Genomic DNA, 15,627 nt, shown 5'->3' on the forward strand with positions numbered 1-15,627 from the left:
AGCTCCTCCCATTCCCTACAAAGAAGTATTTCAACAACAGCTACCAAAAGTAAGTGGTGGTGGAACCTCCAGTGAGACAGCTCAGTGGGTAAGGGAGCCACCAAGTGTGAGGACCTGAGGTCAGTTCCAGTGTCCAAAAGTACTCAAATAGTGTAATGAGAGAACCGACTCCCTCAAGTTGTTCTCTGACCTCCACACATGCACTGTGGAAAACGTACTTGCCTGCATGTATGCACACATACACACACACACACACACACACACACACACACACACACACACACACAGAGAAATGTTTAATATAAGAAAATATGAAGGCCTATGTTATTAGCAGATGAAACAAACTTTAAATTAAAATATATACATATAGCCACCACGTAGTGGTGGTGCACGCCTTTAATCTCAGCACTCAGGAGGCAGAGGCAGGTGGATCTCTGTGAGTTCAAGGCCAGCCTGGTCTACAGGGTGAGTTCCAGAACAGTCAGTGCTACACAGAGAAACCCTGCCTCCCCGCTCAAAAAAAAAAAAAAAAAAAAAAAAACCTCTTATGTGGCCAGTGATAAAAGGACTTGGCTGACAATCTGAGTTTGATCCTGAGAAGCCAAACAGTAGAAGGAGAGAATTAACTTCTACACGTTGTCCTCTAACTGTGTGGGCTGTGGTATGCATGCACCCACATACAAACAGGTTAATAAAATTAAAAACCTGTTGCTGAAGATACCAGCTTGCCCTCTTAGTGCCGGGAGGTGCTGTGCAGGCTGCTGGGGAGGATTGCCAGCAATAGGCTAACACGGCTGTGGGCACTGACTATGGCACGGCCGACTGTCCAGGCAAGGGGTGCCCATTGGTGCAACAGCGGCAAGTCTGTCGTGGGGCAACCAACTGCTTTCTGGCTGGATTTGAGGCCTGCTCCACAGGAAGGAGCTCACATCGGGTGTTGTAAACCTGGCCAAACACCACGGCTGGTGAGGTCATGGACCCTAGTGGGGAAGATACTGCTGTTGTTTTGGTAAATAGGTGTGATGTGACTAAGTAATTGTGTTTACGCATAGATGAGTGCTGCTGTCAGCTTCAGTTATTATCTTAGTCATAGCTGTGTTGCTGTGAAGGAGATACCATGACCAAGGATGGAGATACATATTCATATTCATTGAGGGCTGGCTTACAGTTTCGGAGGGTTAGTTCATTATCATCACCATGGTGGGAATCATAGCAACAAGCAGGCAGACATGGCACTGGAAACAGAGTACATCCTGACTGCAGGCTGACAGAGACGCTGGGCCTGGCCTGGGCTTTTAAAACCTCAAAGCTCACCCCCAGCCACATATTCCCTCCAACAGGGCCACACCTGCTCAGAAAGGCCACACCTCCTGGTCCTTCTAATGCATCTAACAGTTCCACTTTGGTGACTAAGCATCCAAATATAGGAGCCTATTGGGCCCATTCCTATTTAAACTGCCACAGTTAGAAAGGATTTGTTAAAAAAACAAAAAGAAAAGAAAGGTGCTTTTTTTTTTTCCAGACAGGGTTTCCCTGTGTGGCTTTGGAGGCTGTCCTGGAACTTTGTAGACCAGACTGGTCTCAAACTCACAGAGATCTACCTGCTTCTGCCTCCTGAGTGCTGGGATCAAAGGCGTGCACCACCACCGCCCGGCTGAAAGAAAAGTTTTTGTCGTTGTTTTGTAGTGGGCAGCAGTAACTGCAGAGACTCATAACTAGTCAATGTGCAGAGAAAGTGGCTACCCAGCGCTCAAGCCATAAATGCCTCTGTCAGCCTCTGTCAGCCTCTGCAAGGCTCAGGGCACATCATAGAGGAGAGGGCAGAGAGAACCTAAGAGCCATGAGATGGGTCAAATGCTGTGTGTGTGTGTGTGTGTGTGTTTTGATTTTCATGTAATCTGATAGTTGCATTACTGTCTTATGCATGTTTATTCAAACATTTGTCTTTTATTTATTTCATTCTTTCATGAAGCTATGAGTCTAATCTGTTATGCCTTCCTTCTGTCTGAAGCCTGTCTTTTGTATACAGTATTGGTATATGTTCTGCTGCTGTTTGCTTTGCTTTTTTAATACATTTACTGATTCTTTGACTATACCCCCCCCCCCCCAGTTTTGGCATTTTTCTCCAGATCTGTGGTTTTGGGTGCTGGCTTACTTTTGTATTTACCATTATTGAGATTCAAAATGCATTTTAGAGCTGTAACTTGATGTCTTTTGTTAGCTTTCAAAACTCTCTTCCGCCGGGCACTGGTGGCACATGCCTTTAATCCCAGCATTCGGGAGGCAGAGGCAGGCGGATCTCTGTGCTCTGTGATTTGGAGACTAGCCTGGGCTACAAGAGCTAGTTCTAGGACAACCTCCAAAGCCACAGAGAAACCCTGTCTTGAAAAAATGAACCCCCCCCAAAAAAAACCCAAACCCAAAACTCTCTTCCAACCAAACTAAATGCCTTCAATCCCAGCACTCAAGGGCCAGAGGCTGGTGGAGCTCTGTGAGTTCAAGGACAGCCTGGTCTACAAACTGAGTTCCCAGGATAACCAGGGATGTTTCACAGAGAAACTCTGTCTCAAAAAACTGTATTCCAAAGTTGATGACCTATGTGTTATTCCAGTTATACCCTCATTAGCCATTTTCTTTTATCTTTTTCTAAACATTTTACTTATATTCTATTGGAGGCCACTAGCTTCCTCTATTACACTGTTTCACTTCGGCACGGCCCCTCCTTCCACGCCGGCCTGTGCCGTGGGCTTTGTTGTCTGAGCTGCGCTGTTTCTCTTCTGCCTGGTTTCTGCTCTGTGCTGTTCCTCGACTGGGTCACTTGGAACCCCCCCCCACGGAGCCACAGCACACTGCATAGTCTTCCTGCTCCTGAATCTTGTCTTCTGATTGGTTCTGTCTACAAACTGACGTATCTTTCACTTATCCTGGCGGTCTGCCCAGCCTGTCTTGGAGTCCCTGTTAGATAAGATTTTCATCTACCTTTTGTGCAATATCTGGATACCTCGCTTTTGATTGTATTCTCCTCGCTGCTGATCTCACTGTGCCCCCCCCACATGCACACAGGAAGGGGTGTAGTAGTCGCCCTGAGTTTACTCACAGTGGTGGTGTCCTCCCCACCCCCAGCTCCTGGAAGCCACTGTGCAAGGCCAGCATGTAGACCGCTACAAAACAGCCTGAATGTGTGTCACTGTGGCACGTTCTAGACTCACACCCTCTTCTGAGTATCCTGGGCTGAGACCACTTGAGACCTCTCCCCTTTCCAGGCAGTTTATGGCTTAGCTGCAACTCCCAGTCTTCGAGGATGTTTTGGGCCTCTGGCTCGGGTGTGTGTGCCCTGAGGCCCAGTGGCAGCTTTTCTGTCCTTTTCTCTGGGGCTTCCTTCAGCTTCTCTCAGACGGCATCTTTCTGGCCGCAGATTTCTAGCGATTTTCAGACCCTGTGGACTTCCTGCTCCAGTCTGGACCACACTCTTTTCCTGGTTCTACTGAGGGAGTGTTATTCTGACTCAGCTCTTTGGGACGTTTTATCACTGTTGACACACTGTCTACCACATAGCCCTGGTTGGTTTCAAACTACTGAACTCTGTGGTTCCTCCTGAGTATTGGGAGACAGGCATGGTCACTGCATCGGCCTTTGTGCTTTCTGAGAGCCATTCAGACCCTCTGTATGGCTAACAAGGAGGACTGGGGTCCAAATCTCTACTCTCCTCACTCCAGCCCCAACTGCTGAGGACAAAGCCGCCACTGTCATCCAGTGTGTCTTCCGGCAACATCTGGCACGAAAGGAGCTGGCGCGCCGTCGGCAGGAGCGCCAGGAGTACCTGGATGAAATGGAGAAGCTGCAGAGAGAGGTGAGGAGGTTCAGCCACAAGACCCTGGGTGCCAGGACCCGAGGAAGAGGGAAGGTCTGGACAGAGTGTCTAGGGGAGCAATGACCTTGGCTTTTAGATGTGGACCTCAAGGTGGTGGACATGACGTCTGGCCTGCACAGTGACCGTGAGCAGCGGACACTGCGGCAGTGTTCTGGGCTGCTGGGGACGGTGACCATGGCCTTGTCTTGCAGGCCTACCTGGCCTTGGTGCGCCGAGAGCAGGAGGCAGCACGGCGGCAGCGCGAGCAGGAGGAGGCCGCAGAGCGCGCACGGCGGGAGGAGCTGCAGCGCCGCCACCGCCTGCTCGAGGCCGCCTTCGAAGGGGACCTGGGCGAGATCCGCGCAGTGCTTAAGGAGGTCCGTGCTTGTGGCGGCAGCCGGTGGGCGGGAAGGGGCGGGCGCCAGGTGACACTGCCCTGCGCCCAGGTGGATCAGCTGCTGACGCGCGAAGGCGTGGGCCACGACGAGGCGGGCAAGGCTCTGCGGCTGCAGAGGCGCGTGGCCACTGTGGAGTGCGAGGACAGCCACGGGAACACGCCTCTGTCGGAGGCGGCGGCGGGCGGGCAGCCCTTGGCCATCCAGCTGCTGGCAGAGCTGGGCGCCAGCCCCAACAGCAAGGTGGGCGCGGTGCGCGCGGCGGCGGCGTGGTCTGGTCCCCGCACGCGCTCAGGGAGCCCCTTCTGCAGGGCGCCTTCGGCCGCACACCGCTCTACCGGGCAGCCTTTGGGGGTCACCTGGAAGCCGTGGAGGTGCTTCTGAAGCTCGGAGCAGACCCCCGGGTGTACGCAGAAGACGGGAGCACTCCGGAGCAGGTGTGGCCCTGGCATACACATCCCTACTCGAAAGGTTTCTGGTGTATTGGTGTGCATCTGTAACCCCAGGACTGGGCAAATGGACTGACAGGAGTTCCAGGCTAGAAGCCAGGCAGAGACGCCCTGTCTTAAGGAAAACAAACAAATGTCGACAGGATACAGGGATTCCTAGGTTCTGAATCTGGTTCCATCCCACCAACCATTTCTGAACAATGGTTGTTTGCCTGGGTACACCTTTTGTGCTCTGTCTCCTTCTCGCTCCTTCAGCACTCCGGCTACCGGAGGATGCAGCTGCTGTGATAGATTAGCAAACAGTCCTCCGGCCTCACAGGTTGGCCAGGTTTCACAGCTTGGGATGTACTGACTGGTTTGCTCTCAGTCTCTTGGCCTGTTTCTCTCCGCTCAGTCAGTGGGACTGTCTCCCAGCTGTGGCCCCCATGCTAACCACTGGGGAAGTGTGGGCCCAGGAAGTCACTGGTGAGACTCACTCAGCGTGGGACAGCTCTGAGAAGTCAGGCCAGGAAGTGCCTCTGTTTGTTCACACACACACACACACACACACACACACACACACACACACACACACACCTACTTCATAGCCCATGTTGGCCAGGAACAATCCTGGGGTCACACCTGACTTTACCTTTATTTCCTGTAAGTCACCTGAGTTTAAAGCTAGTTACCCCATCTCACACCTAAAATTGCAGCTGCTGTCAAAAATGATGGGCTGGGTGTCAGGCCTTTTGGCACCCTTAAAGGGTACCAGTCTCAGGCTACTCCTAGCTTTCCTCCTCTGGACCTTTCTCTGGGCTGAACCTAACCTCCTGGGCTAACAGGTAAAGTTGCAGTACAGCAGGACTCTGGGAGAGTGCCCAAGAGCCAGTGCCTGGGGGGCTGTGGCGACAGGAAGGTGTCAAAGGACACTCATCTCAGCCAAGAGTCTCTGGCACCCACAGGCCAGGCAATGAGTTCTGACCTGAGTCTCATCCTGACCCAAAGTCAACTCAACAGATCTGAGGTTTCAGCATGAACAGTGACCCACTAAGATCTTTGGGCCTGAGGGCACATTGGAGCATTCTTAGATACCATACCAAGAAGACAAAAGAAAGAAACATGGGCTTCACCAAATTCACCTGGCAGGGAGACACCATGATCACGAAGGTGGTTTCCCAGGGCGGAGGCTTATCAGGATGCGCTGACCCCTGCGATTTCCCCAAATGTGGGAAACAAGATGACATAATTAGTGGTCGAGAGGGACTGCGTTCACTTTCCCCTGAAGAAAAAAGAAAGGAAGGAAAGGAAAGTGTCCCTTCACAGGACCCTGACGAGAAGCAAGGGCCAGCTCTGGGGAGAGACTGGTCACAAATCATATACCTGACCAAGGGCACTGCCCTGGGACATAGAAGCACATTGGATCTCAACAGCAAGTCAACGTGCTGTCCCTGAGAGGACGTGACTACTGCAGAGCAGCACAGACGCAGCGAAGGGACGGGAGGCTGCAGACTTTACAAACTGGGGTCTCTGCTCCCTCTGCAGACTTCGAAGATGAAAACACACTGTGTGCCTCAGCAGTTATGTTCTTGGGCACTTAGCCCAGTGAGGGAAGCTATGTCCACATAGTGATATCCACGGAAGCTTGCATGGTAACAGCCCCAGACTGGATACAGATATGCTTTCATGGTGAAAGTTGGCACACCCGTAGCCACAGAGGATGGAGGTAGCATCTTGAGTAACTCTCCAGGGAACTGTGAGAAAAAGCCCCTCCCACAGTACTCAGTACACAACTCCATCTCAAACTGGCAAAATGGCAAACATGAAAGACAGATTGGTGATTTTTTACAGGAAGGAAAAGAAGAGGAGGGGATTGGTGAGGAGGGGAGGCCAGAGGCACACTGACGTGGTGGGTACAGAAGCTTGTATTGAGTGAACCCATCAGCTCGTTCTTAGGCTTGCTGTGGCATCCGTTCACTGCAGCAGCTTGCCTGGTGCGGTGGCCACGCCTTCCTTTCGATGAGCTCAGCCTTTATCCTGCCACCTCATTAACTTATAAAACCTCGATCTGCTGGTGTGACAGCCATCGACTCACCACGCCTTCCTCTTGTGATCCTTTGGTTTCCGGTGATTACAGCTCTTCCACCCACAGGCCAACCCTCACAAGCCTGTGAGCTGTTTGCACACGCCAGAGGTAGCAGCCCAGCTCTGCAGGACTAGAGATAGCCACCAAATTCCTTGGCAAAATCTTGGCACATATTTCTCAACTGATTCTTTGGATAAGCACCCATGGTTTATTTAAGATCTGAACTTTGTGGCTCACCCAGATGGCTGTCCACATGTGCAAACACTCATCTGGTCACTCAGCCCTTCGGTTGTCATGCATCCACTTGTCTACCAACTCTTTTGAATTTATATACGTCTTGGACCTTATTTTATAAAGTACATAGCATAAGCTGGGCATTGAATGAATCAAACTTGTGTGTGTGGCTCTGTGGTTCACCATAAGATATGCCCAGCAGAAGCAATATAAGGGAATGCCGTTTTGCCAGAGTGCTACCCTCTCTGCCCAGGGAATGACATGGTGGATTTTACAGGGATATTTTCCTTGCTTCTCCTGTCCTGCCATTTACTTCATATTTAAATCACCATTCATTCATTCATTCACCCATTCAGTTGCCCATCTATCCATTTTTAGATCCAAATGTCCAGACACTGTAGTGTATTCCTACTGTTTTGTATCGAATGCACATGAGTTTATGTGGCATTGTTCTTCTGGCATCTCTTGTCACAAACTGTCTGTGAGTTCCAGTCTTTTGCACAGAGCTGTAGTTTATGTCCTTTCACTGGTGTGGAGAGCTTCAGTACATGAATTCTCAACTGTGCCATGCATTGTGCTGAGACTCGGGTTCCAGATATGGCTGCAGCGTGCTGTGTGTGCCCTAGCCGTGTCTCCTGTACACAGCCACTGCTTCGTGGATGGCAGCCCATTCACTCCCAGTGGCCTTGCTGGCCCGCTGCTCAACATTCACCTCACCAAAAGCAACTTAGAGAAGAAAGAATTCATTTGGCTTATGGTTCTAAGGGGATAGAGTCCACAAGGGAAAAGCATGTTATGGCAGGAGGAGCAGGAAGCTGGCTGATCACATTTTCACACACACACATAGGCAGGAGAAAGACTAGGAAGTGGGACGAGACTATAAACCCTCAAAGCCCACCCCCAATGATGTCCTTCTAGCAAGGCTCAAACTCCTTAGCGGCACCATAACCTCCCCAAGCAGTGCCACCAACTAAGGAGCAAGTTCAAGTACATGAACCTGTAGAGGACAACTTTCCTGCAACATTACATTACACCCTGGCCCCAGAGGCTCATGCACATCTCACAATGCAAAATGCATTTATTCCAACTTCAAAACTACCTGTAGTCTTTCACAGTCCCAGCGTTGTTCAAAAGTCCAAAGTCTCCTGGTGCATCTTTTGTGAAGTGATGGCTGGGGAGACTCCCATGCTTACCATGGCCGACAGGAAACCCAATGAAGGAGTCAAGACTACAAGCACATTACTTTGAAGGTGGTGGGCAGGATGGCTGCATGGTGGAGTTTTGGATGAAGAGGCAGACATGGCTCGCTGAACTAATGAAAGCCCCCTGTGAACGAGTTCGCCATAAGGCAGGTCAGCGTCCAGTTGGATGGGCAAACAATCAGAAAAATGGAGGATGAAGGTCGGATGGACGTGCTCCGGGTACTGCTGCTTCTTTTATTCCAGAATTCTGCTATAAACCAAGAAACATTCTCACTCAATTAGAAAGCTGCAATTTGGTTCCCACACACCCTGACAACTATACTGTATTTTCTCTATTTTTTCCTTTCCCTGTCCCTATTCCTTTCTTGAACACAAAGTACCTGGTGTATATGCACAAACACACTGAACTTTTTTCTTAAACTAAACAGCAAATGTTCTCTTTTGGTTGCCCTCGGATGGAGACAGGCTGGAAGATAGTGGTTCTGTGAAAATATCCCCTTCTCCATTAGTGGCATGCTCATTCAGCTCTTATCTTTACAGTTCAGTAAGTTATTTTGCTCTCATTGTTTTAACAAAATAACAACAACATAAAATTCCTTGTGTGCCTTCTTCAGTTGGAGAACTTTAATGTCTTTTATTTATCATCATAAAACCAAGGACACTCTGTAACCTTTCTGTATGTAGTCACTACATGTAGGGTAATTTGTCTTTGAGTAGGCATAAATTATTCTTGAACAACATGTTCCTGAATAGTTTTCGCTTCAACCCAAGCATCTTGTTGTTAAATAAACCTCTTGTTTAAAAACGAAAGTAGTTCAAAATCTCTTGTGAGACTCAAGGCAAATTCTAAACATGACCCACTGTAAAAAAAAAAAAAATGACATGCTTCCATGACACAATGGCAAAGACTATGTGTTGCCATTTCAAAATGGAGGAGAGGGAGCACAGTGAGGAAATACCGGACCAAAGCAAAACTGAGAGCCAGCGGGGCAGACACAAACCCTGTGGCTCTGTCTTCTTTCTGGAACTTTCATGTCAGAGGCTTGGAAGACCCCACCACCTTTGCTGACTGCAACACACATCTCTGTCTGTCGGGCTGGTTCTATTCACACATGCAGTTCTCCTTGGCAGAAGGCTCATGGCTTTGTCTTCCCCCACATCTTCCAGTCTCACTGCAACCCAGGCTTCACCATCACGGCTCCATTCATTGGCCTCTCAAAGCTCCCTTGCAGGACCTCGACCCTGGCATGCATGCCTGGCCTCAGAAGCTCTCAAATCATGGAAGAAGAAAAACATGCTTATACAACTTGATGAATGACAAAACAGAAACGACACATAAAACCAAATTCAGTGGACTGTGAATCTAAAGGGAAATTCCAGGGTTGCCATGGTGGCCACACCTTTGACCCAGCACTCAAGAGGCAGAGGCAGAGCAATCTCTGTGAGTGTGAGGCCAGCCTGGTCTATATGGTGAGCTCCAGGACAGCCAGGCCTACCCAGAGAAACCTTGTCTCAAAAGAAAACCAATAAATAAACAAGTAATGTGAGGGAAAGATCTTTATGTCTGACTATGAATACCTTTAAAGTGATCCCTGGAGCGCTATCTAAAAGGGAGAAAAAACTTGCAGGCGTCCTGTGAGGAAGTCCAACTTCAGTTACTGGTAACATCGAGAGTTAACGGAAAGATATTTGAGAGATGGCTACAAATATCTACACCTCCGGGTGGGAAATAAATCAGACAACTCAAGAAAAGTAGACACTCACTTGAAAAGACCTCTTTAAAAAGATGTCTTCCGGGCTGATGAGTTGGCTCCGTGCTGACCATCACCAAGTCTGACACCATGAGTTCGATCCCTGAGATCCACATGGTGGAAGGAGAGAACCAACTTCTCACAAGTTATCTTCTGATCACACACAGACAGACAGACACACACAGACACACACAGACATACACAGACACACACACACAGACACACACAGACACACACAGACACAGACACACACAGACATACACAGACACACACACACAGACACACACACAGACATACACACACAGACACACATACAGAGACAGACAGACACACACACAGACACACACACACACAGACATACACAGACAGACAGACACACAGACACACACACACATTAACATAAACAAATGCAATACAAATATACTTTAAAAAATCTAGGTCAGGCATGATGGCACATGCCTGTAATCCCAGCACTCAGGAGGCTGAGGCAGGAGAATTGCCATGAATTTGAGATCAGCCTGGGACACATAGCAAGTATCAGGCCAGCCAGAGTTTCAAAGCAAGGCTCTAGATAAAAAACAAAAGAGTCAAAATGACCAATAGGCCTAAGACAGTTTTCTCACCAATATTAACAGGGAAATGCAAATTAAAATAATAACTATTACACCGGGTGTGGTTGGAATGAGAATTGATTGTCCCATAAGTTCATGAATTTAACACTTGGTCCACAGTTGGTGCTGCTCAGTAGCTTGAAGCAGAATGAGTTTGTGTTCAGGGTCCCCTGCAGGGTTCACAGGAGCTTCTGTTCATTGTCGTCTTTTGGGGAGCCTGATGGACAGAGGAGCCACCGTCTTGAATTGTCTTTGTCCCAGAGGAAAGGCATCCAAATTATTTAGTGCACACCACCTGCTGCTTATTGAACAGATCTGGCCCCTCCTGACCTTGAGTTGTCAGGAGTATTCTCTGACCTGCCTAGAAAGTGAGAGGGACATGAGCAGTGGCCAGCACTAATAATTACCAGTTTCATTCTCCTGACATGCCTTCTATTTTACTAGTTTTTTCTCCAGCTGTATGCACCCAGTAGTTAAGTATTTAAACTTTGTTGTTAATTTTGATTATTTTAACTTCTAGAAACTTCATTTGTTACATCATATAGATAAAATCTTTCAGCTCCTTACCAAATTCTTAATCCAGTCTTCATCACCTTGAACATGTGGTTTTTGAAATACCTAGGGCTTCATTCATGCTAGGTGGGTGCTCTACCCTGAGCTGATGGCTAGTTTCCAGGGCCCTGTGCATGTTTTTGTCATCTGGCTGTCCTGGAACTAGCTCTTGTAGACCAGGCTGGCCTTGAACTCACAGAGATCCGCCTGCCTCTGCCTCCCGAGTGCTGGGATTAAAGGCGTGTGCTGCCGTTGTGGCCACCACCACCTGGCTCTGCTTTTTTTAAAAAAGTATTTTGTTTGTTTTTAAATCATATCATATTTAACAGGGTGGCGGTGGCACCTGCCTTTGATCCCAGCACTGGGAGGCAGAGGCAGGTGAATCTCTGTGAGTTCAAGACCAGCCTGGTCTACAGAGTGAGTTCTAGGACAGGCTCCAAAGCTACACGGGGAAACCCTGTCTATAACTAACTAACTAAATAACTAAATCAGTGCACCGTATTTCACCGAGGGTTCAGCTCTGCTTTGCTGTGTGCCAGGGCCCAGGGTCCTGTCAGCTTCAGTGCTTTGAAGTTCAGCTGATGTCCCGGGGAGAGCCCAGTTCTGGGTCACTCGTTCTGTGGATGCAATCCTTAGAACTTCCATCCAAAGCAAGCACTTAAGCTGGGCGTGGTGGCGCACGCCTTTAATCCCAGCACTGGGAGGCAGAAGCAGGTGATCTCTGTGGGTTCGAGGCCAGCCTGGTCTACACAGGGTACAGCCAGGGCTGCATGGCAAGATCTTGTCACAAAGCAAAACAAAACAAAAGTGATCACTTAAAATGACATGTTACAGGATGGGGGAGGGCCTGGCATGCATGATGTCCTGGGTTTCATCCCCAGTTCCAGATATACCAAGCATGGCACGTGCCTGTAGTCCCAGCACTCAGGAGATGGGAGGCAGGAGATGAGAAACTCATGGTTATCCATGGCTATATAAGACCCTATCTCAAAAAAAGGTCATATATTGAGGCTGGAGAGTTGGCCCAGCAGTTAAGATCACTGGCTGCTCTTCCAGAGGACCTGGGTTCAGTTCTCAACACCCATCAGTTGTCCGTCTTCGGTTCCAGGAAATTTGAGTCCCTCTGCGCATACCAGGCACACAAATGGTGTTCAGATATGCAAGCAGGCAAAACACCCGTACACATAAAATTAAATTAAATTACAAAGTCACCCAAGACTCAGGGAACAGCATTTTAGGATAGGGGACAGAAAGATTGTGAAAGTCACAGGATCAGGGAGTTTGCTCTGAGATTGTGTCTCCTGGGAATGTCAGAAGATACACCCATCCAATCTCAACAAAATGACGGGCCAAATGTGAGCTGAACAAGGACAATAGACATGCCAGTGGGGACCAGGAAAAGCTCACGAGGCCTCAGTCCTACACGAAGGACTCCAGGCAGCTGAGGGATGCTGAGAGGGGAGAAATAGTCTTCCCCAGGGAAGAGCACACCAACTGGCTAGCCAGCACCAAATGGTCAGCCCTGGAACATCCTTCTGAGTAACATGCAGACTGAGCAGGCTGTACTTAGGTAGATATGGGTACATACATTACAGTCAAAGAAAGAAAAGTCACGAAGAAAGTAAGGAGGGGGCGAATGGGAGGGGTTGGAGGAGAGAAAGGGAAGGGATAAATGATGTGATCTCCAGAAGTCATACGTTCATTCGTAAGTTCCTTCAGTCATCCTCTCAACTCTGTCCATTCACTTCTCAGCGGCTCTTCCCATGTGGCCACATTTGCTATCCCTGTCTCTCCATTCACATCAGTACACTCAGATGCACACCAACAGATCGTTCAGTGCTTCACCCAGCCATTGGACTAACTGACAACGTTCTAGGTGCCCGGTGGTCAGTCGCTCCATAGCATAAATACCGTGAGGAGATGTGGGGAGTGGAGCAGGCTAAGGGGCTGTGTCACTAGGGCGGACAGACGTGAAGTGGAGGAGGGATTTAGAGGCGAAGGTATGGGTGCTGTGATGTCCAAGGACGGAGCTGATCAAGGAGGATTCTGGACAAAAGGTGTCAGTGGTATGCATGCCATCTGCAGGTGGAGGGCCAGTGCCATCTGAAGCCACTCATGGCCAAGGGAGCTCAGCTGTGGAGGGCCGTGATGGCAGTGAGGAGCCCAGGCAGCCCTTGGTGCTATCTTGGCTGAGGCTTGTAGCAACTGGGTGCTGATTTGTACAATGTGAAAGGCAGGCAGTCTCTGAATTTCTAAAACTAACCGTGGCCTGCGTGAAAAGCAGCTGAAGCTGAAAGATTATGTGTCGTCTCTCTTGGGCTTTGAGCTAATATGGAGCAAATGAGCCGGGGCCAACAGTCGGGGGCTGCCCGCCAGCACGAAGGGATGGGACAGAGATGTGCTTCAAGTGGGTCAGCATGCCCCGCTTAGTCTCCCGCTCCTCTCTAGACCCTTCTCCATCTCTCCTCGCCTCAGCTTTGCTAGGGTCTCAGGGGTGCATCATCACACCTGGGTGGGTCTTTGTGGTCCTTAAGGACAGGTGGGCAGCAGATGAGAACAGTTCCACACAACTGCATCTGTGCCTGTCGTGTGGGTAGCCAGGAGGCCGTGGCGGCTTTGCATGAGTGGTAGACAGAAGCGAGGAGCTTGGTTGGCGGAAAGATGGAGGGGGGGGAACAGTGACCCTGGAGGCTCTACCATGAGAGCTGGGTCTGCTTGGATCTGGACAGGGAGCCCATGGGCTGAGTGGCTTGTGATGTGCCCGTCCCCAGCCATGGCCCCCTAGCCTTTCCCAATCCTCTGAAACGGAAGCCTCCTTCCTAGGTTGGCAGAACACACATGGCTCTAAGCACCAAATGCCCTGTCATTAGGTGGCCTCACTGGCTGCAGTGGCCAGCGTGCTGCAGTCGTGGGACCTGAGCCTCACAGAGGCTATGCTCCAGAACATGGAGGCTGAGCAGCAGCGCAGGGCCCAGGAGGTCCAGAAGCACAAGGAGACGGAGGCTAAGCGGTGCGCCAAGGGTCTGGGAGGGCTGGGGGTGGGGGAATGACAAGGCCGCGGATGACCCTGACCAGCCGGCTTCTTCCCACTGCAGCCTCAACCTCAAGGTGGAGCAGCTGGCTAAGGAGCAACAGAGGTGTCACAAGGAGGTGACCTAGACCTCCCTCCAGGAAGGAGACTCGCGGCAAGGTTGGGTGGGGGTGAGTTGCTGGGGTCTGCAAACCTTGTCTGCCCACAGCTGCAGCAGGCCTATTGCGAGCTCAATCGGAGGATCATGGAGCACGACAAGTGTGAGAGGAAGCGCATGGGCAAGACTGAGCTCACGCTGCAGGTGGGCTCCCGACACTGCCTTTTCTAGATCTCCCCAAGCCTCAGTCTGGGGGTCTCCTTCCAAGGGGATTTCAGGCATCTTTGCCTTTCAAACCCAAGGTGTCACTTAGTAACAGTGGCCTCCTTGAGGGCATGGGGAACTCTGAAGGGATGGGGAGAGCAACGGTCACCATGGCCCCTTCTTTAGGCCATCAAGGACGCAGAAGCCCAAGTGGACAGGTTGCGGCAGGAGGCGCAAAAGGCTGAAGAGACCCTGGCGATGGCCAGGCTGGAACTGCGGGAGCAGACCCAGGAGGGTGGGAGCAGCCCAGGAGGGTGGGAGCAGCCCAGGAGGGAGGGAGCAGCCCAGGAGGGTGGGGAGCAGCCCAGGAGGGTGGCAGGGTGTGGTGGGGCAGCCGGGGGACCTGGAGAGGTGACGCCAGGGATGGGGTTTGCGGTGGGATTTACATTTCCCATGCTCCGCAAACTAACCCCTCCTCAGAAGAAGAGATGGCAGCCCCTGGGCTGAAGTGCAAGGTCACAGAGCTTCACGACGTGCTGATGAAGGACGTCGGTGACCGAATCCGAGCTGATGGACGGTCAGTATCCAGGCTGGGTGTGGGTACAAGTCAGAGGTGCCCACAGACAGAAGTGACCAGGCGGCTGCCTTCAGGTGGCCTCTTGTCATCGACCCTTCTGGTCAGGCAGCCACTTTCCTGAGATACCAGGACACCAACTATGTGGACACCGTAAACCCAGAGCATTTGAGACCTGAGACAATTCGGCTGGCTCTGCTGGGCGCACTCAGGTATGGCAGGCAGGGTCCGCAACACCCCCACCCTGGGCCTCCCCTGCCTCTTCACCAGACACCCCCACAGGTATGGGAAGCCACTGGTGTTCGACCTGCGTGAAGTGGACCTGTTCTCAGCCGTACAGCAGCAGCTGGAGGCGGTACAGCCTGGCCTGGCCCAGGCACTGCTGAGCCGTGGGCTGCTGGCCCAGGAAGGTTACCTGTCACTGATCAGGCCCACGGATGGGGCCGAGTACGACCCCTCGCAGTTCCAGGAGGCGCGCTTACAGCACTTCCGCATCGTCTTTGTCACCCGCGTGCAGTGGCCGCCAGCTGAGCAGCTGCAGCTCCTGCTCCCAGTGCGTGTGCAGCTGTCCAGTGGAGTCTAGCCACACCCCAATAAAGCATGTGCCCCAGG

The 15,627-nt window shown here is 50.8% G+C and overlaps 1 protein-coding gene and 1 pseudogene across 6 annotated transcripts in view; both read left to right on the forward strand.

The window, feature by feature from the left end:
* Positions 1 to 15,627, forward strand: part of Iqank1 (IQ motif and ankyrin repeat containing 1) — a 31,530-nt gene extending 15,903 nt beyond the window's left edge. For all 6 annotated transcript variants that reach the window (XM_040736435.1, XM_040736436.1, XM_013125150.3 and 3 more), the window contains 11 exons: positions 3,717 to 3,850; positions 4,063 to 4,227; positions 4,297 to 4,488; positions 4,557 to 4,682; positions 13,980 to 14,119; positions 14,205 to 14,259; positions 14,349 to 14,441; positions 14,628 to 14,736; positions 14,922 to 15,018; positions 15,093 to 15,227; positions 15,298 to 15,627. In XM_040736435.1, the coding sequence (XP_040592369.1) occupies positions 3,717 to 3,850; positions 4,063 to 4,227; positions 4,297 to 4,488; positions 4,557 to 4,682; positions 13,980 to 14,119; positions 14,205 to 14,259; positions 14,349 to 14,441; positions 14,628 to 14,736; positions 14,922 to 15,018; positions 15,093 to 15,227; positions 15,298 to 15,598 (1,547 nt within the window). In that variant the 3' untranslated portion in view covers positions 15,599 to 15,627. The remainder of the gene's footprint in view (positions 1 to 3,716; positions 3,851 to 4,062; positions 4,228 to 4,296; positions 4,489 to 4,556; positions 4,683 to 13,979; positions 14,120 to 14,204; positions 14,260 to 14,348; positions 14,442 to 14,627; positions 14,737 to 14,921; positions 15,019 to 15,092; positions 15,228 to 15,297) is intronic.
* LOC121136276 lies at positions 5,808 to 5,958 on the forward strand (annotated as a pseudogene).

This window comes from Mesocricetus auratus, unplaced genomic scaffold (assembly GCF_017639785.1).
Source record: "Mesocricetus auratus isolate SY011 unplaced genomic scaffold, BCM_Maur_2.0 Super-Scaffold_100055, whole genome shotgun sequence".
In the NCBI taxonomy this organism is placed as follows: domain Eukaryota; kingdom Metazoa; phylum Chordata; class Mammalia; order Rodentia; family Cricetidae; genus Mesocricetus; species Mesocricetus auratus.